This window comes from Patiria miniata, unplaced genomic scaffold, assembly GCF_015706575.1.
Source record: "Patiria miniata isolate m_02_andy unplaced genomic scaffold, ASM1570657v1 HiC_scaffold_5, whole genome shotgun sequence".
In the NCBI taxonomy this organism is placed as follows: Eukaryota; Metazoa; Echinodermata; class Asteroidea; order Valvatida; family Asterinidae; genus Patiria; species Patiria miniata.
Window position 1 is genome coordinate 5,442,298 of NW_024037072.1, and position 23,915 is coordinate 5,466,212.

The following is a 23,915-nucleotide window of genomic DNA, read 5'->3' on the forward strand; positions in this document are numbered from 1 at the left end:
CTCTGGCAGTGAAACACAATGTTTTGAAGCAGTCATTATGCTCAAAACCCAATGCAAGTGCATGCAGGTTGTCATCAATGGCTGCAAATCCAGGAATTTTGCTGTCATTTCACTGCAACCCCTGGAGTTTTGGAAACAAGTCCGTGTAGATCACACAAGTTGTTCTTCACTTCCAAATGATCCCCACTTTAGTTCAGCCCACATTCCACCGGTAATGGTTGGACTAAAGGGGTAATTGAGCAGTCTACCCAATTGAAGGAATAATGCAGGCTTCCCAATTTGCAGCGAGGAGGCAGATCTGCAATCTACATCACCAGATGTTGACGAAGAGCTGTTGAAGGCAGCCTTTGCATTTTAGTGTCCTCGCAACAGCCTGAAGTGTTATCACGTAGCAAGCACAGTGTCAGTCTTACTTTTAGACCAAAAAGTTGGTTAAATCAAGAACATTTGGGCATTTGTTTTCACATCCACATCAAATTCTGTCAATCCAATCCGGGAAAAATGTGTGTGACTGGAATCTAGACTATCACTCCTTTTGCAAGATGTTTGCGGACCAAAATTTGGTGCCCAAAAAATCCTTTGCACAATGATGAGGGTACTGTTTATAAAATGGACTTTACGTTGAGGTGATGTACAGTTTCTATTGGGTCTTGCCCTACATCAATAATTACAATATAACCTAATACTTCACCCCTAGGCCTGGTAGGGCACTTCCGGAACTTTTGAATTGGAAAATTAACATGCAAAAATTCTAAATTGCATCAAAGCTTTCCTTTGCCACGCCGAAACAGAACCTTCACAGCCCTCCACAGACAACCTATCCCTAGCACATTACTCGAGTAATGACTCGAGTCAATGACTCGACTCGAGTCGGACTCGAGTCACAATTTTTGGTGACTCGACTCGACTCGAGTTACTGCGAGCAAATGACTCGACTCGAGTTCCTTATCAGAATGACTCGACTCGACTCTAGGAAGGCTGATAAGATTTGAGTCCCCAAAATAAAAGCAAAACTTGGCGATAAATATTTGCAATGACTTATGCCTGTGCTGGTTTTTGTTCACGTCACGTTAGAATGTTTGCGAATAATGTACACATGTACATTAGTCGCTGTGTCTAATGCTGGAAAGTAAGCCACGATGGCCTTGCTTGGCGAAAGGCAAGGGGTGTGATGGATGAGAGGGGCAGACTAAAGCAAATATAGAAGGTGGGAAGGTGGGGAGGAAGGTAATGATGAAGGGATATTCATCACATAGCATCTCGATTTATGGAAACTAAAAAATCGGCCAAGGTGAAACACAAATATCGTGCCAAATATTGACCTTTCATCACTTCCAAAAGTTTACGTACGACTGGAGCTGACGTTCTGACGCGCCAGGGTTTTGTAACTAAGAAGGGATTTTTTCCCCTTGCCCCGCCCACCACCCCCCCCCCCCCCCCATACAACTTGGATGGGCTCCGGTTTCTACTTTCGAATTGTTTCTACCCACACGGGTAGTCCGATCACCCGTTATCCACGGAGCCAAATCCTGGAGATGAGAACGTCTGACATCTCTTGATATGCAACTTTATGCAAGGCGTGCGCCAGCCAATCGGAGTCGACTTTACTTAATCGTGACGTCATTTTATTCCTAAATCAGGATTAAATGGTTTGATTGGTCAATTCGAATGCAGTGCTTTGTAATACATTACAACAACCGGCCCCATATCGCGTAACATGATACAGAGCGCGTGACACGTTTCTTTTAATCCATTGTCTGTGTGACGCGCAATGAGTGAATGACCGAAGACTCGATATAGAAAGCGCCCGCTGATTGGTCAAAATCTAGGAGGTCAAGAGGCGGGGTCTTGCCTAATTAATCAGCAAATCTGTTCACGCGAAATAGACCACGGCGAATTACATAGACTAGCCCGGAGGGGAGGGGGGGGCGGCTACCGGAGATAATGTAGAAGCCGGAGCCCGACAAGAATACCGCAATGCAAATATTGCAAATATAGAAATAACTTAAGGAGATTCATAGAAATTGCGATAAATACAAAGATTTGAGGACGTTTTCGAACGATTTCTTCAAGCCTTGAAGGTCAGCTTTACCGGTAACCAGTATTGACGTTTCGGCATCGATGACGGTGAGTTTTGTCACTGACATGTTCACATGAAATTTAGAATTTCCTCTTCCGTTATAATTTAACATTTCAATCATAGAAAAAACACACCGTTCAAAAGGCAATGTTTTTGGTGCATGAATTTCACTGCTCGGTCCCTTGCTCTATGGTTATGGTTGCTCTATGGTTTTCTAACAACGGGGAACGCTTATAGGCCTTCGCAACCACACGGCTGTACAGGTTCAGAAAAACACGTTTTTTTGCATCTTTACCATCGACAACTTTCTTTTCTTTTGCTTCTCAACGGTACGGCTCAATTGTAACCTACCAATAGTTCAAACAGTTGTGTCCTTTTGTCACTCACTTGTGTTCTTTTTGTTTCGTTTTAATTACCTAAGGACAGTGGCGTAGCTGTCGCCCCCCCCCCCCCATGAAACCTTGTCGCCCCCCCCCCCCATGAAACCTTGTCGCCCCCCAGTCGCCCCCACTGAGATTTTGAGTAGGAGGATTTTGAGTAGGAGGAGGAAAGTGGAATTTGTATTCGTTTTTGCATTGGCACACAATACACGATTACGTTACTTTACTATCAACCTACGATAATGGCCATGCTGGCCACGCCCGAGCTCATTTTAGGTCGAGCAGTTAACTTTGCCGTTCCACTGAATTCCCCACCCAGCCCAAACCTAAGACTCACAAAACCTAAACTTAGTCTAACGACATATACATTATAATACAGGGTGTTTAAAAAAAAAAGGAAACCGAGCTTATTTTGTTGATTTCTCGGGTATGACTAATTATTTAAGAAAATGGTAACCACCATTTTACATGTTTTTCTTGACGCCACGAACTCCATTTTACCGCCACGGATGACTGAGCATCAAGTGATGAAAACTGACATGCCAGAAAAGGCCTTGTACCATATGCACCATAAGACCAATTGACAGTTTTCAGCATGTTGACAATAACAAAATCCAGGACGTACATTATCAAAGTCATTTATTCAATTGCTAAAACATATCAAGGTTTATCACTGTTCCTTTTAACCCCACTGTCCTTCAACATGCCCCCCCCCCCCCCTCCATTCCTTTCAAAGCAAATCTCTGCCCCGGTTCTCATTGCTGTGAATGCATTCCTGATAACGCCTCTCTGTCCTCTCAAGTTCTCAACAGCAGCCACAATCCTGGCCCGTAGCTCATTGATGTCTCTGGGTGGCGACGTGTAAACCTTGTCCTTAAGAAGAAGTCACAATGGGTGAGGTCTGGGGACCGTGGTGGCCATTCGATCTCATGGTTGAGGGCAAACACTAATGTTGAAAAGGTACCTCAGTCTGTCTCTAACGATAATCCTCCGATGAGGTGGAGCCCGTCCTGGGCCCACCATAATCGCCTGAACACCCCCACCATGCGCGGAGTGTTGCTGCAACCGTGGTACGATTTCGTTGTCGATCATTTCAAGGTACTGTTCTCCATTAAGAGTGTCATCGAAGAAACAAGGTCCGATGAGTGTCCCATCTCCACATAGGCTTATCCAAAGAGAGATCTTCTCCCTACTCATGTTTACATCAACTTGGTGAAGAGAGGCGGGTTATGCCGCGATGCATATTCACGGACATTTTGATTATTGACTCTGCCATTCATATAAAAAAAAAACAGCTTCATCCCCATGCTCCAAGTATCTGGGCTGTTGGTCAAGGAGCCACCGGCAAAATCGTAGTCGTCTGGCTAGATCCGCAGCAAGAAGTTGGTGACGCCTTTGCATTTTGTACGGGTACCAGTTGATCCAGCCGCAAAATCCTGTTGAAGGATGAAGATGAAATTGCTAAACCAGTCCGCCTGGCAGATACATAGGGGTTTCTTTCCAGTAACTCACGGACGGCCTGATGGTCTCATTTGATCGAGCCGTCCTTGGTCGACCAGAACGACACTTGTTGAGGTTTTAATTTGTACCTTCTCTCTGGTACTTCCTGATGTTCTACCAAATTGTGGACTTCGCAGGAACGCACGGTCTGGAAATTGTTCTGCAAATCGATCAGCAACTTGCTGAAGGCTCCCACTTCTCAACCACTCTGTCACGATGAAAACTCGCTGCTTCGTTGTTAGTTGCATCTTGCAAGGGTCTAGGTGGTCTGAGCAGTGCACGGCCTTTTAAGAAGACATGTACACGGGCCGGGTATGGTGAAATTTAAAAATTAAACGAAATGGAATATAATGTAATTGAAGTTTAATTATATTTCTACCGAGTCTATACCTATAGCACTGAAGGACTTACGTGAGATTGCACCTGTCACCGGTATGTTTCTTCACAGTTGAGAGAACCCATTGTTAAAGAAATGTTCCCCACTACATGTATATAACCGCACCCGAGGCTCGTATCCTCAGTGCGTTGTTTGTGCGAAGTTGTCCGTCAGAAAAACGGGATGGGTAAATATTATGGTCGTTTCCAAATTTTTGGGTGGGAACGTAAGTCCTTCAGTGCTAGGAAGTAGACTCGGTAGAATTATAATTAAACTTCAATTACATTATATTTAAACTTCAATTACATTATATTTCATTTCGTTTAACTTTTAAATTCTACCTCGCTATCCCTAGCACCTCGTCCTTACCTGAGATATTTAGAGACCACCTGACGGACAAGAACAAGAAGTCACCAAAATCATTTGGACTCGTGAACTTCAAAGATCGTTTAATCTCTTTAAGCCGTATGTTTCTTCTCATACATTCTTACAAAACTACTTATCGTAATAACTTAATGATCAACCATTCAGTTGCGTGGTAACACAATTTTGCTTCACGTCTCTATGGACGTTACAAAACTAATTGTCGTAATAAATTGTCGTAAAAAAATTCAAATCTGAAATTTATGAACAAATTCAAAGACATGCTCCAACAGTAAAGCAGAAGAAGAGTAACAAGCCAAAATGGATGACGAGAAAACTCATGAAAGAAATAAGGTGGAAAAGGAAATCATGGAAAACCTACAAAAACTCGAGAAGACAACTGAACACTAAGGACTATGAACACTTTCAACGATGCCAGAGAGCAGTTAAAAAAGAAGTCAAGAATGCAAAGTATAACTTTGAAAAGAAACTTGCAGAGAACATAAAGAAGGACACTGAGAGTTTCTACGCATACGTAAAGACCAAACAGAAATGTAGAGAGACAGTAGGACCATTAAAATAAAATGGCAAAGATGTTGAACCAGGAAGGGAGACAGCGGAAACCCTAAACAACTTTTTTTGTCAGTGTTCAGTAAAGAGGAGGGTGAAGTACCGGAACCAAGAAAAGTATTTCAAGGAGAAGAAAATGAGCAACTAGGGAGAGCGGAAGTGACATGAAAAAACTGAAGGAATTAAATCCTGAGAAGGCAGCAGGACCAGATGAAATCCCACCCAAACTACTGAAGGAACTAGCAAACCAAATATGTGACCCCATCACAGAGATATTCCAGAAATCAATCCAAGAAGGGGTTATTCCAGAGGACTGGAGGAAAGCCAATGTAGTGCCATTATTCAAGAAGGGGAGCAAAGCAGAGCCGGGGAATTACAGACCAGTCAGCCTAACTTCGACGGTGGGGAAGATGTTAGAATCAATTATAAGGGATGAAATAACTGCACACTTGGAAAAACATGACCTCATCAGGGACAGCCAACATGGATTCACAAAAGGCAGATCTTGTACCACAAACTTACTCATGCACATGGAATATATCACCCAGGAAATAGATACCAGTACCAGGAATACCAGTAGATGTGATATATTTGGATCTACAAAAGGCATTCGACACTGTGCCCACAAAAGATTACTGGCAAAGATGCAAGCACATGGGATAACAGGGAACGTAATTACATGGATTGAAGCATGGCTGAAAGATAGAAAGCAACAAGTCGCAGTCCAGGGAACAGAATCGATGTGGGGAGACGTAACAAGCTCTGTTATCCAAGGATCAGTTTTGGGACCAATCTGCTTCTTGATATACATGAATGACCTAGACGACGTGGTGGAGTCAAATATTAGTAAGTTTGCAGATGATACAAAAGTGGTAAGGGGAATTTCATCACCGTCGGACAGGGAAGTGCTGCAAGGTGGTCTGGATAATTTACATGGATGGGCATCAAAATGGTTAATGAAATTCAATGTCAAGAAATGTGGAGTAATGCACCTGGGCTTCAACAACACAAAGGAAGACTACAAATTGGCAGATGAGGAACTACAACATGTATCAGAAGAAAAAGACTTGGGAGTTCGGGTACAGAGTTCACTCAAAGTCAGTAAACAATGTGCCGAAGCATCGAAAAAAGCTAGAAAAATTGGGAATGATTCGGCGAAACATCCAACACAGGGATAAAAAAAATCATGGATCTGATGGAGGAGGTGTGTGGTATCAAGGTAAATCAAGGTAAATCAAGGTAAATTAATACTCAACCACTCCTTTGCGTGGTATCAACTCAACAAAACAATTCTGTTTCTCGTCTCCATGGACGGTTTGCTTACAATAAAGTAATACAGAATCTGGTGTGTTCCACCATTTTACAATCTGTTAGTCATGAGAACCGATTCAGCAAACTTATTTTAGCAAACTTTCAGGTTGTTTGGTACAATTTTGCAAAGGTGGCGGACTGTGACCATCCAGCTGATCATAATAATGTTCAGCGGAGTTCCATGACTTAACGCAGCACTGCAGGCAGCAGCACGAGTACTATGGGCCTAATGTCCCTGTGTCAATGCCTGACATCGTCAGCGTGGACTTGACCCACAGAGAATTTGTCCCTACAACTTTGTGAGGTCGAACATAACTTAGAAATAAATATCTCTTATCTTTCCTAAGTGGGCGTGTCTTTTGCAGGTAAGTTTTCAGAACACGCATTACACAAAGCAAGTTGTCATGAGGATAAGCCTCTGATACAACGTTCACATGAGCTTTCCCTGCTTTACTAGTTTTAGTCCCTGCTTTACTAGTTTTAGTGTTTGACAACGCTGACCTGAAATCAGGGATAAAAGCATGACCAGTTTCATTGTTAGGTCCTTAAGGGTAAGGCTATTATTTGGCCCTAGACTTTTAAGGTAATTTAATACCACAGTCACATCCCATGCGCAAGTTGAACGCGCCAGTCAAAAACCGTTTGACGAGTGGGTGCGATCCCACGGTGATTCCACTCTTGGGAAGCACCACAGCTATTATACAACACCTGAATAAATCCCCGTCATCTGATTGGTGAATTGTAGATCACGTGACATATTATTATTCGGTATAAAGCACGGTGCGACCATGCGTTATACCCATGCGTTATACCGTTTCACTTTGCGCTTGTTCCATGACGCGGTATTTGCGTGCAAAATGCATGCTGGTGTGCGCGTTCAGCGTAGCGCGTATTGTTCCAAAGAGCCAGCGCTACAGCGTTGGGTTCAAACATTTTCGTGAAGGGGTAGTTCAACATCTTTAAAATCAAAATAAATTGTAGTTTATAATTTACCAATCAAATGACGAGAATTTATTCAGGTGTTGTATAAAACAAATAACGAATGTTTTACGTTCGTGCGATGGAAAGAATCATTTCATTCGGTGACAGATTGAATGTTCTATTCCACTCGGCTTCGCCTCGTGGAATAGAACATTCAATCTGTCACCTCATGAAATTATTCTTACCATCGCACTCACAAACATTCGTTATTTGTATAATAACGCACTTTTCAGAGTGTTCAGGCTGCTGTATTGTGAACCATTATGAAATTGTTCATTCAGGCAGGCAATTACAGATGTGACTTATGCTCGAGTTGGATTCGTTTATGTGCGAGCACAGAACTGAAGCCATGTGCCCAGCGCCGTTTTGTATAGCAGCTCTGGGTAGAAGTTCGCCAGAACCGGGCGATGATGACATCGGTAGCCCTTCCTGATATGCCCTGCTGTCTGAGTGTTTCCCTGACAATAGGCATGCTACCAGTCGTAGATGATCCCGCAAGGGATGCAGTCTATGATCTGAACAAGGGAGAGAAAGTAAATCAGATTGCATTGGCAATATAACTGGTGGTTGAGCCAAAAGTTTAAGCATTTTTGGAAACCAAGACTGCGTGTGTCATAAAGGGACAATCAGTAACCCACATGCATTCTCATATTCAATTTTAGTGAGAACTTTGCCAATTAGGCAAAAAGGTGGAAATGTATAGAACCGAAACTGTTCCCAGTTCAGTGTGAATGCATCATAGCCCCTGGTTCTGGGTGCCATGATGCGTATCGGCATACCTGATGGTTAAGCCGTAAGGCAAACAAGTCAATATCGGGCACAAAGAATTTTTCTGTGATTCTTTTAAAAATGCCAGGATTAAGTTTCCACTCAAGGTCTTCATGAAAATGACGGGACGCAAAATCGGCCACAGTGTTTTCTGTGCCCGGTAAATGCGAGGCAGTGAGCCAAATTTCTCGGTCAATGCACCATTGCCAGATCTGTCTAGTCAACATATTGAGTGATTGGGATTGTGACCCACGAAAATGTTGTATGTATGCCACTACCGTGGTGTTATCGGATTTCACATGAATGCGAGTGTTTCTTTCACTCGAGAAAAATGCCTCAAGGGCAAGAAAACATGCTTTCAATTCCAAATAGTTAGTTTCTTATCATTTTCTATGACTCTTCTGAATAGAGTGCCGTATGGGACTGCTATTTCACAAGAAACTAGCAGACCAATCACCTGCGCAACCTCCCGGATTTGTGGGCGGCTTGCTGCAAGTACATGTAGTTTAGTTATCATGTCAATTACATGGCTAGCCTTAGAAGGCGGTATAGAAATTGTCATGTGAACCGAGTTCAACACAAAACAGAGAAATGTGATTTCATCGGAAGGTGGGGTTACAGATTTATCGGTATTGATTGTGAAACCAAGCGCTTCAGTGAACATTATTCTTGCTTGAACATTGTCTAAGCATTCTTTCAAATTTGTACCAAATAGTAACGAGTCGTCTATGTAATCACAAGACTCGTGCCCCATGCGCCTTAAAGACGCTGTTAAAAGGTTTCATTACCTTGGTAAATACACGTGGAGCGCATGAGAGCCCGAAAGGTAGGCACGTAAACTCGTACACTGTTGTACGCCAGACAAAGCGCAGGAATTTTCTGTGTTCTCTGGCTAAAGGCACTGAAAAGTATGCGTCCTTTAAGTCAATTGATGCCATGAAGCATTTAGGACGGATTAGCTGCAATGCTGATTGAATGGTTTCCATTTTGAAATGCGTATATTGTACAAATGCATTCAGCCCTCTAAGATTAATTATGGGCCGGAATGACCCGTCCTTTTTGGGTCTGAGAAAAATGTTGGATATAAATTCGCCATCACTGTGGCATGTCTCAACAATGGCTCCCTTTTGGAGCATTTTCTCAATTTTGAGTGATATGATGGCCATTTTCCAAAGGCCATTTTTCGAATTCGATACGATAATTTTGGATGGTGTGGAGAATCCAGAGATCATTATTGAGCTCTCGCCATTTGGCGACAAGTGTGCGAGTCTACCTGCCGTTTTAAGAACAATATCACATTTGTGAACGCTTAGGCCAAAAAAAAAAAGTCTCCGGTTTCTGGTATGCGCGCGCTTCGCCGTAGCCATGCGCGTCGGCAAAATGAAAAAGGTTTTTTTTCAATGAAAGATGATGTCTCAAAACCGCCAAACTCACTGGTTTGACTGGAATCCTGCTGCTGCACAATTTTAACGTGTTTTTAGATGGGGTTATGATCGAGAATAAGCTTTATGTGGCCTCTCTGGACTCCCATATATTTGCACTAAGTTTAGTCGGGCACCATTTGCAGTCATCAGCCGACATTTGAAGCAAAAAAGTCGGGTAAAAAAAAAAAAAAGCCGCGTCGCCGCACCACTTTTTGGACAAGCTCCATACCAGGAACCGGAGACCTTTTTTTGGGCCTTACCGTTGGGTTTATGTCGTTCGCTTGGACGTAGTGGAAACTGGCTTCTGTTTCTGGTATAGTGCCCTTGTGCCAGTTGGGGCGTTGGTAGTTTAAACCTTTCCCCTGGTAATGTTGGCGTCTCTCATTGCGCCCTCGAAATGTGTTGTCCTTTTGTCCCGGGTTGTACCCTGAGCCAAAACGATGACTGACCAAGTTTGTTAGTCTCTTGGATGTTCTTGCTCTGTTGGGGCAAGTATTCCTCAAAAAGCAACTCTGTGACTGGCACTTGTGCAGATCAGAGGCTCCAAATTGTTGGTTGAGGTCTGGTTTTATGAGTTCTCTGCGTCGGAGATTTATGGGCACTGTGGCCTTAAGAAGAGCCTGCTGTACCTTCTGGAACTTGATACATGTATCTGTTGATCGAGTTTTGGACTTGAGTGACGCTCATATTTCAGGGTTTACTCGTGTGCATTCAAATTGTGGAATGTTTGCAGGACGTTTGTAGTCCTTAAGTTTCATGCCGATCTTTTCGTCGGCGGCCTTGCGTCGCAGCATTTTGCCGACGACTGAGGCCAGTTTTTCGCCCACGGCAGTGCCGGCATCATGGTCGGCGTACAGCTGTTCGAAGGGTTGTAAGACCTCTCCAGTCGGTCTTCTCCTTCCCCTTGCTGTCCGTAATTCACTTACTGCTTTGTCGATTTCGACAGAGTCCTCCCCGGCCAGAGCTGCTTTCTTATACCTTTTGTTTCTTTGCAGGTGGATCGAAGAGAGAAGTGAGGACAGCCGTTTGGATTGTGACGGCATTGGAACATTCCCTGCCTCTCTCCCCCCCCCCCCCACATTTGATTTTACGGAGGCCAAGTGTCCGGTGAAAAAACCGTGTCGACATTTCAGCACGGATGTGCAAGTGCCCCTTTTTGGTGATCCCCCCCCCCCCCCCCCCCCCAGTTTGAAAACCGTTCCGCCGCCGCTGCCCATGGAATTGCCTGAATGTTATGTCGACTCTGCGATTGCAGATGAGCAATTTCACAGCTTGTGACATACTACGACAAACAAAACTTAACGTATTGTGGAAGGGGCGTGGCTTACTCGCATGATGGCGATGCCCAGTCTAATTCTACCTCCATGGTCTAACCTTCCCAAATAACTATGTACACTAATTATATTTCACTAACAGGTCTTTTATCCCCCTTTTCGTCATTCATCCGTTCATTTAATTCTTTAATCGTGTCTTCATTTATTCATTTCGTCATCTTTTCTTCTGGCCTCACAAGGCGAATGTCGGACACTTCGCCCCATTTCCACTTCGCCCCATGTCACTTCTCCCCTAACCACTTCGCCCCATCCCCACTTCGCCCCATTCCCACTTCACCCCATCCCCACTTTGCCCCATCCCCACTTCGCCCCAGCCCCACTTCGCCCCAGCCGTTACATGTAAAAAAATGAATCTCATCTATTTTATTGGCTTAAAAACAATCCCAAAAGATTCACTAATTGCCGCAGCGAAAATCATTGACTGATATCTGCTTGGTGTCATGCAGTCGAATGAGCATTTTTTTAAGCTCCGATTTTTTTAAAAAAAATTTTAAACACCTTTTATTAAACGGAAATGCAAACTGCATCCAAATTCCAAAATGTGAAAAACTTTGCCTGCACAAATTTCCCAACAGCGGCAGCACTCTTGAGCTACTAGTTTTCTGCATGCTGCGAGAAAAATAATCACATACAAGATTTCTGGCTACGCAACCGTTAGCTCCCATCCATGCATCACAGGGGCTTGGAGCCTCCTAGCAACAGTATTTCTAGGCAACCAGGTTGGAATGTGATAATTAATGGACACCAGTGTTGGAGCAAAGGCTTTGACCCTCAAGGCCAAGGCCAAGGCCAAGGCTTTAACCCTCAAGGCCAAGGCCAAGGCCAAGGCTTTGACCCTCAAGCCTCGAGGCCAAGGCCAAGGCTTAACCCTCAAGGCCAAGGCCAAGGCCAAGGCCCTGTTTTATGAAATGACCACTGATATAGAACTAATTATAGTCACATGAGTGACGCATCATCACGTAAGGGCGGACCCAGAACACAATTTTTTTGGGGGGGGGTAAAAGAAATTTTGCTCCCCCCAAAAAAAGTGGGTCAAAAAATTACGGCTTGGGCTTCAGGGCCCGCTTAAAGGCCCCGAAAAATGTTTGGATTCGAGATGCTCTGTGGTGCGATTTGAGGCAATTTCTGACCATTTTAACCAATGTTTTTTGAGGAAAAGATGGTGGTGTACTCATTGCCTGCCTTTATTACGACGTCACATAAAAAAAATGGTTTCGTTTTTTTTTTTTGGGGGGGGGGGGCATGGCCCCTTTTGGCCCCCCTGGATCCGCCCTTATCATCACGAATTGCTCGTTACGAAGAACAACATTTCTTTAATTGCAATCAACATGCTCGCATAGGCCTACACCGTTTTATGACTGCACTGTATCTATTAAAGTATAAGTTCAGGTCTTCAATATGGTTTAACTAAACAAAATAATGATTTACTTCTATATTGATACACAATTCTCCCAAGTGTAACAAAAGGGGGATCCAAGAAACTGATTTAGGACATTTTTATTTGCTGGCCCAACATGGTCAGAAATATCAGCATTATCTAAAACAGATACATGCAAATCTTTAGCACTTCAGGGAGACATATAGTAACCAATCAGATCTATTCCATAGTTATATGCAATTAAAGTGATCATCTCATTAGCCCCACAAGTGTACGGAATATTTTTGCAGCAAATATATTACAATGGTAACAAAATGTGATGCTATAAAAGTGGAAGTGTGCCCAACACACAAATCTTTAGGGTGCTTCCCTCCTCCATGGTAATATGATTAAAATAGTAACAGCAAAATTTCGAACAGATTTATCTGGAAAATGCAAAAATCTATGGGCCTTGAAGAGCCTTGACTCAAAATTGCAAGGCCCTGAACCCTCAAGGCCAAGGCCAAGGCCAAGGCTTTTGCCCTCAAGCCTCAAGGCCAAGGCCAAGGCCCTAAAATCCAGCCTTAAGGCAGCCTTAAGGCCAAGGCCCAGCATCAAGGCACTACATCACTGATGGACACGCTGCCATGCAGCATGCACCTGTGGCTCAGATAGCTAGGAATTCCAGCATTATTGGTAATCGCTCCAAAGAACGTCCGCACTGGACTTTTTTTGGTCAAACTAACCGAGACTATGGGTACTTTTCCCATTTTAAGTCCAGTGCGGACAGCCTAGGACGTTTCCTCTCGGTTACTTTTCCTGAGTCCAGCGGTTACTTTTACTGGCCAACTGCTGCCCAGGAAAACTTCCCACGCGCCCAGGAAAACTGACCAGGTCACTTTTCCCGAGACGATAAGTCCAGTGCGGACAGTGCGAGTCGGTAAAAGCGGCTCAGGAAAGCGTACTTCCGGCCCGAGCGCCATGTTATGCATACAGAGACCGCAAGAACCTCAGTGCACGTGTGGCCGAACATTTTGTAGAAACACGCTGCGCCGTGTATCATCAAGTCTTAGCGGTAAAATCTCGTTAAAATATATATTTCAACGGACAAATACATACACAGAGAAGAGAGATCACGTTCTGAGAATTAATTTGCGGAAATTCTCTTTCTCCACCGATGTATGTTTTTTTCTACGATCCAAATTTGTCCTGATACGCTACTGTAGTCATGCACGGAACATCATGGTCCGGTACCGCACGTAGGCCGTAGTCACTGGTTCTTGGCCCACATCATAGCTTCGATTCTGTAAGCATGCGATGGGAACCAACGAATACTGATGGCACTGCTGCCGCACGGAACATCGTACAGCGGCATGGCTTCGACGACGTGCATCACAAATGCGTCAGAATTACAGGCCTTTTCGTCAAGATTTAGCGTGTCAAGATGAAATAATATCGTGTAAACGATTATGTTGTGCATGCAAATGGCGTGTGTAATATTACCGTGCGTATCGGCGGCTGAAAATGTCATCGGCAATTTGTTTTCTGTGTACGGTGAGTAATTATACTGACACTGTGACAGCTCGGTTACTTCTCCCACGCGGTCTGGGTAAATTTTCCCGTGTCGAAAGTCCAAGTGCGGACAGTGGTCACATTTGACCATTTCTCATTTTACTATCGTCTCGGTAAAACCTTCCAAAAAAAAAGTCCAGTGCGGACACGGCTATATTCATGAAAGCAGACGGTCCGTGATGAAATCAACCAATTGCGTTTTTATTTGCCAGGAACTGGCTCATTTCATTGGCTGAGATACTATCATCACTGTTTATCAGCTAGGAATTTTCCAATTACTGGCGGCCCGGTAAATGTAAATGATCGTGACCCTGTAAATGTGTCCGGGGGACACTTTTACCTAGGTAAATTTGTCCCCCTCCAGGTAAAAATGTCCCCCTGCCCAACGGTGAAAGTGTCCCCCTGGTAAATGTGTCCCCATGCAGTATGTAATGAGAGCAGCAGCGTGTTGCACGCGCCAGTACATGCTGCAAGATTTGAGGCTATGATTACACATTCGACATGTGTATATATATGCGTCTCCCTCTACAATGGAAATTCGTCCAATAGGAAATTTCGTTAATCCAAGGAGACGTTGTATCAATGCGACGAGGGCCATCGCCATGCATCGCCGCTGTGTTGGCCTATCGCGGTAGAATCGCGATAGACTTCACCGTACTCCGAATCGAAACATTGTGTTCACGTATCATCTAATAGACTAAATTAAATATTTTTTATATTCATGAAGGGCAGACTAAAAGTCCAAAATGTATACCTTGTAGAGTGAATTCATCAAAACGATAACCTTTTGGGTTTCAAAAGAGGAGGACAAAAAAAACTGGGGGACAGAATTACCTGGAGGGGACAGAATTACCTGGAGGGGGACAGAATTAACGGGCCAGGGAGGACACTTTTACCTAGGTAATTCCAGTGTCCCCCCGGACACTTTTACCGGGGGACAGAATTACCTGCCACACCGGCCGGGAGAATTAGTAATCTGCCCGGGCGAATTAGTTATCCGCCCGGGCGAAATGCTAATCCGCCCGGGCGAAATAGTAATCCGCCCGGGCGAAATAGTAATCCGCCCGGGCGAAGTAGTGGGCCTAAAAAAATATTTTCGGTCATGTCCTAAATACGCTTCCGTATCCGACACCCCACAAGGCGCTAGCATTATTTTTACACCCAAAATTGTAGCACGCGTTTACCTACTCAACGCTAGGGGCGCCCTTCCAGTTTTGGCCAAGTTCGCGCAAGGACTATCGGTCCTACTAAAGCGCGTCAACAAGCGTCAACAAGCGTCAACAAGTTTTAGTAGTCGTTAAGTGCGCGTCAACAAATTTTTTATAGGCTTTTGAACAATAAAAACAGCTTTATATGGTAGAAAAAGCAATAATGAACATCTTCTGCATATCAATTAAAGTTAAAATTATTTTAAAACTTGGTTTTTTGAACGCGAAATGTACGACGAATTTGTCGATAAAAGTAGGCCGCCATCTTGTTTATGTGTAGCTAGCCGTACTACGCATGCGTGAAGTGTAAAGAGCCATACTACGCATGCGCGAAGTCTACAGCGCCATCCAAACAAGATGGCGGCCTACTTTTATCGACAAATTCGTCATACATTTCGCGTTCAAAAAACCAAGTTTTAAAATAATTTTAACTTTAATTGATATGCAGAAGATGTTCATTATTGCTTTTTCTACCATATAAAGCTGTTTTTATTGTTCAAAAGCCTATAAAAAATTTGTTGACGCGCACTTAAAGACTACTAAAACTTGTTGACGCTTGTTGACGCTTGTTGACGCTTGTTGACGCGCTTTAGTAGGACCCAGGGGCGTTTTCGAATCCCTGTTCTTGACAACACGCGTGTAACACGAGAACGTGTTCTCGAACTGGTTGTTACGAACGCGCGGGTGCGTGTCGCATCGATATAAAAGCAATGCAAAATGACCGACAATCGTCTGAATTTGTACTTAGGCCTATTCCAAATGAACGAGGACAACTGTTGCAAAACCGGACATGCGGGGATGAAATTGCAGACCTGCATTATAATGGTATTCTTATTCCAATCATTAGGGTATTAGCAACAACAAAAAAGAAGCACAAAACAAGGCTACGACTATTGCGCAGTGAATCTGCACAGTCCGCCATTTTGTTCAAGCTGCACCTCGCCGAACCCTCCATCAACCGGGGAGTGAAAAAATCGATCCGCGAACGCCCTCTCGGGTCTGTTCGTCACGTTCGAGACCGCTGTTCTCGTGTCGGGTTAACCCGGGTGTTGTCAAGAACAGGGATTCGAAAACGCCCTATGACTATAGTTGACCAATGGTTAACTAACGTTTGCCCGAACTCTGTCTAGTCGACGATGGTTGACTACGCAAGTCGACTATTTGGAACCAGCCTACTGGGGTTGGTTGCTTCGCTGGTAACCAATAGCCGCGCGCATTCATAACGCAAGCAGAGAGCCAGGATCCAGAAAGTTTGCGATGACATTTTGACCAGCGTTTGACTAGAGACGTTCGCACGTTGCTATCAGTGCGCAGGCGTAAGGTACGTCACAAATCAACCACTAGTCGACTAATGGTCCTTGCCCGAACTTGGCCTAGTTGCCTAACTTAATGACGCCATCGCCTACAAGTACAAATTACACACAGGAAAATCTGTTTTCCTTGCTGTTTGGGAAGCTGTGGATGAACTTGACTACGTACGCACCTCCATTTCTACTTCTCCCACCGTACGTCCTGCCATGGTGACTAATCGTGTAGTTTTAGGACCCCGTTTACATTATTAATAATAGGCAGTGGATATTTTGCCGGAGACGGCAAACCTTCAGTAAACGTTAGTTTGCCGGATATGCACTGAACATGCGCAGTTACTGTTTTTTTTGTACTCCAACATTTTCCGGTGACAAATTTTAGTCTGGCTCCATGCCAATATCATCGTTGTAACCTCGTATTCACAAGATGGGATTCAGACCATTTTATAATTTCGGACTTTATTTCCCTTTTAAAAAAAATCCTCCAGAGCCACAAATCTGAATCAGAAAATGTAATACTCTGCAATAAAATGTTTGAGACATGTTATTGTTAAAATAATAAAAGAAGAATATTCTTATTTATTTGGGGATGGAAAAAAAAACCTTAAAAATGTGGCGAGGATCAGGATTCGAACTCGGGACATCCCACTCACTAGAGCAATTGCTTATCCACTGCACCGCTTGTGCTACACAACTTTGGTGAGAATTTAATACATATTATAATTCAGCCCTATCTTAAAGAGTACAGCGCCCTCTGTTGATATGGATTGCCGCCGGCAAACCTTTAGTAAACGTTAGTTTGCCGGCATTACCTCCGGCAAAATATCCACTACCTTAATAATAACATGAGAGTGAGACTTGAGAACGAACAGTCCAAGACACGGACTCACACTCAGTCACTCAGTCACAGTAGTTTGTTTTGCTAGGCCCTACAACTTTTTTTCATCATATTCATAGACCTAGCTCGGTCACTTCATGTTCACTCTTTTTCAGCATAGTTTTTAGTGGCGATCGTGAAGTGTAGGGCCCAGTCCTGTTTTGTTTTGATCAAATTAGTCAAAAATATTTTTTATTGCTCAAAAATCACCTTTACAATTAGCTTGAGCATAGCTTGAGTAACTCCAGCTGACATGCTCATATTCATTCACATGTAGCGCTGGAGGCATAACCTGTTCGTTAGAATGTGGTAGCAAGAAGAGACCCTAAAAAAAAGGGCCTTTCAAATATTGTTCATTTTCACCTCTAATATCCCACCCCAGAGTTCATTTACATACCTCATACATTCAGCAGTCCAACAGGGAATGTGCTATGACTTTGTAATGTGACTATGACTATGACAGTGTAATGTGGAACGCTTGTATCGTTGGTACCCATGCTACTTTCACCATGTTTTCACACATGGGTGGGAGCAGCGAATTATTAGCAGACGATCAGCTGTTTCGAGCACCCGCCATGCATGTGAGTTGACGTTCAATTGTCATGATTACTGTGTTTAATGCTGTTTGTTTTCGTGATTTCACATCATATCCAAAGAATCCAAGACAGATACATAACAAAACAATTGTTGACTGCTGTGATGTGGGATATATGACGTTTTGAACACCTCAGTTGCTATGTGCCCCTCATCATATCCAAAGAATCCAAGACAGAGGTACAACAAAACAATTGTTGACTGCTGTGATGTGGGATATATGCTGTGATGAGGGGCGCATAGCACCCTCGGCTTCGCCTCATGTGCTGTGCGCCCCTCGGGTGTTTAACACGTCATATCCCACATCACAGCAGTCAGGTGTAAAGGTAAAGGGGGACGAACCTGTGTTCACAGGAACGGAGTGCCCATCTCTTTTTCATTAGCGATTGGGCCAGACTCATATGCTGCTGTGGGGGGATCGCCACACCTCCTCCACAGTGAGTTTGTTACCTTCCCAGCATTGAATAATGCCGGTACCCATTTAACACCTGGGTTGAGAGGAGTAATTGAGGTAAAGCGCCTTACTCAAGGGCACAACATGCATGAGAGGTTGTGAACCCACAACCTCTCAATCACGAATCCTGTGCTCCACCGCTAGTCCACACGTGCCCATCACGTGAGAGAGAGTTACAGCAGTCAACAATTGTTAATTGAAGTCCAGCTGTCTAATTTGATTAGCAATGAGAACGTACATTGACTCTCATACAACTTTGTTTTTACTCATCTTTGGACGCGCTGCAAAAGTAGCCCCTCAGTGTTGAAAGAGAGAGACAGAGTAAAAGCAGACACGTGTAAGCCATTGCACAAGTCTTGCATTAATCACTCTGCGTGAACCAATGTGTTTATGAACTGTCACCATCACTAGTGGCTCTTGTGAGTAGGCACGAGGCACCTATGACCATCTGCCATGTCTGCTGTTCCTGCATGGAAACCAGTCTACATACATTGTATTAAATGTGTATTGGTTTTCTTTACTACAGATGACAAAGCTGACCAGGTGTAGATTGCCCTGATGCAGTGACTTGCTCTGAGGATATCTAAGGAGGCGGCAGTTTCAATCCATATCACCATGCCTGTCAAACAGAAGAAGGAGCTGTATATCGCCAAGTCGATGCAAGAACTCAACCTAAAGGCACAGGTTGATACCGACAGAAACACAAAAATAAAAATGTAAGTTTAGGCCAAAAAAAAAATATTCGGTCTCTGGTCAGACCGAAGTTACGAAATTGATGCGGCGACGCGGTTTTTTTTTTTTTTTTTTTTTGCTTTTTTTTTTCAAGCTTGAATTGTACAGTCAAGGTGTGTACTATTTTGCTTTTTTGTGTCCTCATTATACATTGGTGTCCTCCATAATTTGCCTTGGTACCCTTTATCATTTGCCTTGGTGCAATTTCCCCATTCCTTGAATCCTTGGTGCTCCTTGGTACAAAAATTTGAGGAGGTGCAGCAATAGAGGGTGCTGTTGTAGCTTCCGTGTTAATTTGAAGAAAAAAACAAGGTTGACGCGCATGATTAAAATCGACGCGCGCGCTGACCAGCGACCGAGTATTTTTTTTTTGTATTTTTTTTTTTGCCTTATCTCAGAAGATACATGTATATTATGCAACTCTCTTCTTTCATCCTCCACAAATATTGATTATGGGTAGTTTTGGTCTGAAATTTGCTGATAATATTTAACATTTGTTGACTAGTGTGATGTCTGATATAACGTTTGTAACACCTGAGGGGCACATAGCCCCTAGGGGAAGCCTCGGGTGGTATGCGCCCCGACAAGTTGAAATGGTTAGAAATTACACATACATGTACATGGAAGATTGCAATGAAATCAGTGCGATGTAACTCCAGGTAACTGCAGGCTTTCCTGCAGGACATGAGACCGAACCCGGTTGTGCATGCATTGCATGTAGCTCAGTTGCAAGCGAGCATGTAACGTGCATTTGTATGAGGTTAGCCATTGTACATGCATTTTTATAGACTTGACACGTGGCCATACTCGACTAATGAAATTAAAGTATCCAAGCACCCGATATAACAATAATAGTCATCCCATGAGTGCTAGTGGAACATGGAATAATGTAGTGTGTCTGTTCGGTCTCGTGGTATGTGGGACGCAAGACGCACTACATTTTTCGTGTTCATGGGAGCAACTTTATCTTCAGGCAAACTTTATGCACAGTAAAGATGGCAAACTTTTCAGCAGGTACTCTATTATACGTACACACAAGAGGAATGGCACATACATCTTGGAGTAGCATGAAACACAGAAGCGATATCAATGTCTGATTACGTATTTAAGTGAGTGGTCGAGCACAACCGACCACTGTCTAGAATTGTTCCGATTAATCTTCTTTGTTTTGGTTTTTTTCCGGACAATACTTCTCAGCGTTTTTTCTCCTAAACGATACATGATACGAACTTGTAAGTTCCAGATGTTGGGTGTTATTACTACATACACTAAAAATGTCCATATTTCTATGGGTTATTTTTACCTAATGATAAACAGGTATCCTCCTTGAACTAAATCAGTATTCCCTTCCCTTTTTGACTGATGACGTCATCAAATCGGAAATAACTTGAACGTGTACCTAATATGTATACTGAAATTAATCATTCCCTAATAGACGCATTTTTTGTACAAAATAATTGGTTGCTCTGGAAAGGTTAAAGTTCGAGAATCTTTGTTCTGACATAAACATATTCATAACTTAACTGGACAATGTATAATGAAATAGTTGTCTACCCGACCACTCTGCGTTTGTAACATAAAATGCGAACCTCTAGTATCGCACTGTTGTTGCCATGGATCGACCAATCAGGATCAAGAATTCAAATTTGAATATAATATACTTGATAAACAGCTCTTCAGTAACAACAAAGCTGCCAAATTATCAGCATCCAGACTCCAACCGGTCTTAAAGGGAATATTTTATACAATATTTGCTTTTGCTGCAATTTTCAGAAATAAATGGATTTGGAGGATTAGTACCGGTATGTTATAGAAAATATTGTTAAACTGACTTGCTTCATGTTTTGGGTTCGTTGGCATCGTTGGGAATGATCACAACTTTTAAAATCGATCTGTCTGAAATATATTTCTTTTAATTTAAACAAATTTTATTATGGGCAAGATTTGATGACTTTTTTGGAGCAAATTTGGTGTGGTATCATTGTAAAATACACCACTAAAGTTAATCAGCATAAAAGTGGCCCCTTCCCCCCCCCCCCCCAAAAGTCCTGATTGACTGACCCTATTTTGAAAACAACATGGGATGCAATTTGGCCCAATTGTGACCTGGAAGTCTTGCAGGGTTAGGGTTTCACTAAAAGATACATGTATAATACCACTGCAGATATAATACCTTGGGATCAGGCGGAACTGGCGGATTTTGATGGACTCAGGATACCTCCATTTTGAGCTATTGGGGGACTTTGATGGATTCAGGATCTCAACAGTTTAACTCTTTTGCAATGTTTGTGGTCAAGTAAATACTGCTGGCACTAGCCCTGCCAAGTCTGTCACATTCTGTGCAAACATGTACACACATGTACTGGGTGGACTTGCATGGAGGGTCACGTGCTGGAGGAAAGATACAAATAATACGCGAAAACGTGACGAACGGTGCGCATTTCTTGCTTCGCGCGTGTTGAGCTAGGTCACGTGCTGGAGGAAAGATACAAATAATGACCGAAAACGTGATGAACGCAACGCCGTTTATGCGCAAAGAACACCATGCGCATCGCTAATAATTATGTGTGGGCATCGCGTAAATACTCGGTGCGCATTTCTTGCTTCGCGCGTGTTGAGCTAGGTCACGTGCTGGAGGAAAGATACATTTAGCTCCATTATTTTACGTTAATTTGTTGCGCATCTATGAGAGACAACCAAAATGGCGGAGATTTATCGCACAGTGACTGGGCGCGTGTGGACGCGCTGCCGATCTAGTCTTTTCATTCTATATCTATGGTTTACGGGCTGAAACATGCGCTAATGTCTTTCACACAAAATTTGTGCGCGAGACGTAGTCACTTCAGTACTGATCCATGCTGGGGTCGCCATGCATTGGTGTATTTTGATGGATCCTATGCAACAACACACATCACAATTTTCATGCGAGCATGGTATCCTGAATCCGTCAAAATCCACCAGAAATTTAGGTGATGGATTTTGAAGACTCTATGGAAAAACATGCTGTATTTTTTTTTATGCCACCATGGTATCCTGAATCCGCCAGAATCCATCAAGACTTTTGCTGGTGGATTCTGGCGGATTCAGGATACCTCCAGAATCTACACTGGGGGATTCTGATGGATTCAGGATACCAGCATTTTTTGCATGACAAAATTGGTGGATTTTGGCGGATTCAGGATACTTTCTAGTAAAAGAGCCCCAGGAGTAAGGGTTAATTGAGATTTTTTTCTTCAGAACATGAGTGAACGAGTACGAGTATTTATAATTTCTTCTTGACAGATAATGGAAATTTCATCTTTGGTTTGGATTATAAAAACACACACTAAATGTTTAAGTGTCATTCGTCTACACATTCCTAAAATATGCACACAACATGTCTGAATGTATTTTGATGTGACAAGAGTTGATGATCTGTTGTAGAACCTGTTCCAATGGCTTGAAATATATGAGAAGTGTTTGTTGTAATCAAATAAATGGCAGTGTTTTTAAAAAAATTTGATATTTACAAGAAGGAACATTTGTATTTTCCAGTGATTTGTATTTTCCAGTGATAAATGTTGAGAGTGAGTATTATGACCAGTTCTGACTGGTTTACTTTCTTGCAGATACTGTCGGTCTGCTGATAAGATGTTTCAAGAGGCTGAAAAAGCTGACAGGAATCAGGATGAGGAACGTGCATATGTCCTGTACATGAAGTTTACTTGCTTAGTACAGTATATATCAAAAGCAAAAGAATACAAAGCAGATAAGGTATGTACAAGATATCTACCAGCTGTACCACATTGTACATTATTCATTGATGAATCCAACATGTACATGTATGTACGCATGTTCTGAAGGTGATAATTGTGTATAACATAACAACATTTGAATAATGAATGACACATGAATCAATTGAAATTGTCTATAAAAGCCTGTATATAAAAACCTTGTCATCCCACATGTAGCCCGATGTAGGTATGCACAATCAGCAACATTATTTCATTGCCATGCTATTGTGGAATTTTTCATTATCTCAGGCTTGCGATTTTTCAGACTTTATCTGAAATCAGACTTTTTGAATCTGAGAGAAAGACATTAGTAGTAAAGAAAGATGTCTTTCAGAAATTTCATCAAATTTCAGACTTTGTTCAAAATTGACAATCTCATCCCTGTTATTATCAAGTGAGTATAGTGTCAACCTAAGTTAAGATTTTTAATAATTAATAAGATCATTAAGATGTATTCATAAATACCTTAGACAGTAATTATCAGCACCCAGACTCAAGCGGTCGTAAACAAAGTGATTAAAACCTCCCGAGCACACATTTATTCCCTTAACACTAACCCACCTCACTCCTCCAAAATCCTCCTGGCGGTTTTGGAGGATTCTAGAGGATTGAGGATGAATGGTGATTGAATCAAATGAGGATTCTGGAGGATTGAGGATGAATGGTGATTGAAGCACATGAGGATTTTGGAGGATTGAGGATGAATGGTGATTGAAGCACAAGAGGATTTTGGAGGATTGAGGATGAATGCATTTTGAGGCAGGACTGTCTGATGATTTTGAAGGATTTGGCGCTGGTTATCCTTCATTTAAACACGAGTGCAAAGTTTTGGGATGAGGAGGATTATGGAGGATTGAGGATGAATGCATTTTGAGGCAGGACTGTCTGACAATTTTGAAAAATTTAGGCGGAGTTGCAAAATTTTGGAAAATTTTGGAGGATTTTTGGAGGATT

At 42.8% G+C, this 23,915-nt stretch overlaps 1 protein-coding gene across 4 annotated transcripts in view; it reads left to right on the top strand.

The window, feature by feature from the left end:
• Window positions 1-16,613: 16,613 nt before the first annotated feature.
• Window positions 16,614-23,915, top strand: part of LOC119740717 (ubiquitin carboxyl-terminal hydrolase 8-like) — a 41,064-nt gene continuing 33,762 nt past the window's right edge. For 2 of the 4 annotated variants that reach the window (XM_038216099.1, XM_038216102.1), the window contains exons 1-3: window positions 16,614-16,744; window positions 18,983-19,172; window positions 22,797-22,941. In XM_038216099.1, coding sequence (XP_038072027.1) covers window positions 19,072-19,172; window positions 22,797-22,941 — 246 coding nt within the window. In that variant the 5' untranslated portion in view covers window positions 16,614-16,744; window positions 18,983-19,071. Of the gene's footprint in view, window positions 16,745-17,836; window positions 17,990-18,982; window positions 19,173-22,796; window positions 22,942-23,915 lie in introns of those variants that run through there. The other 2 variants (XM_038216100.1, XM_038216101.1) reach the window with 2 other exon arrangements.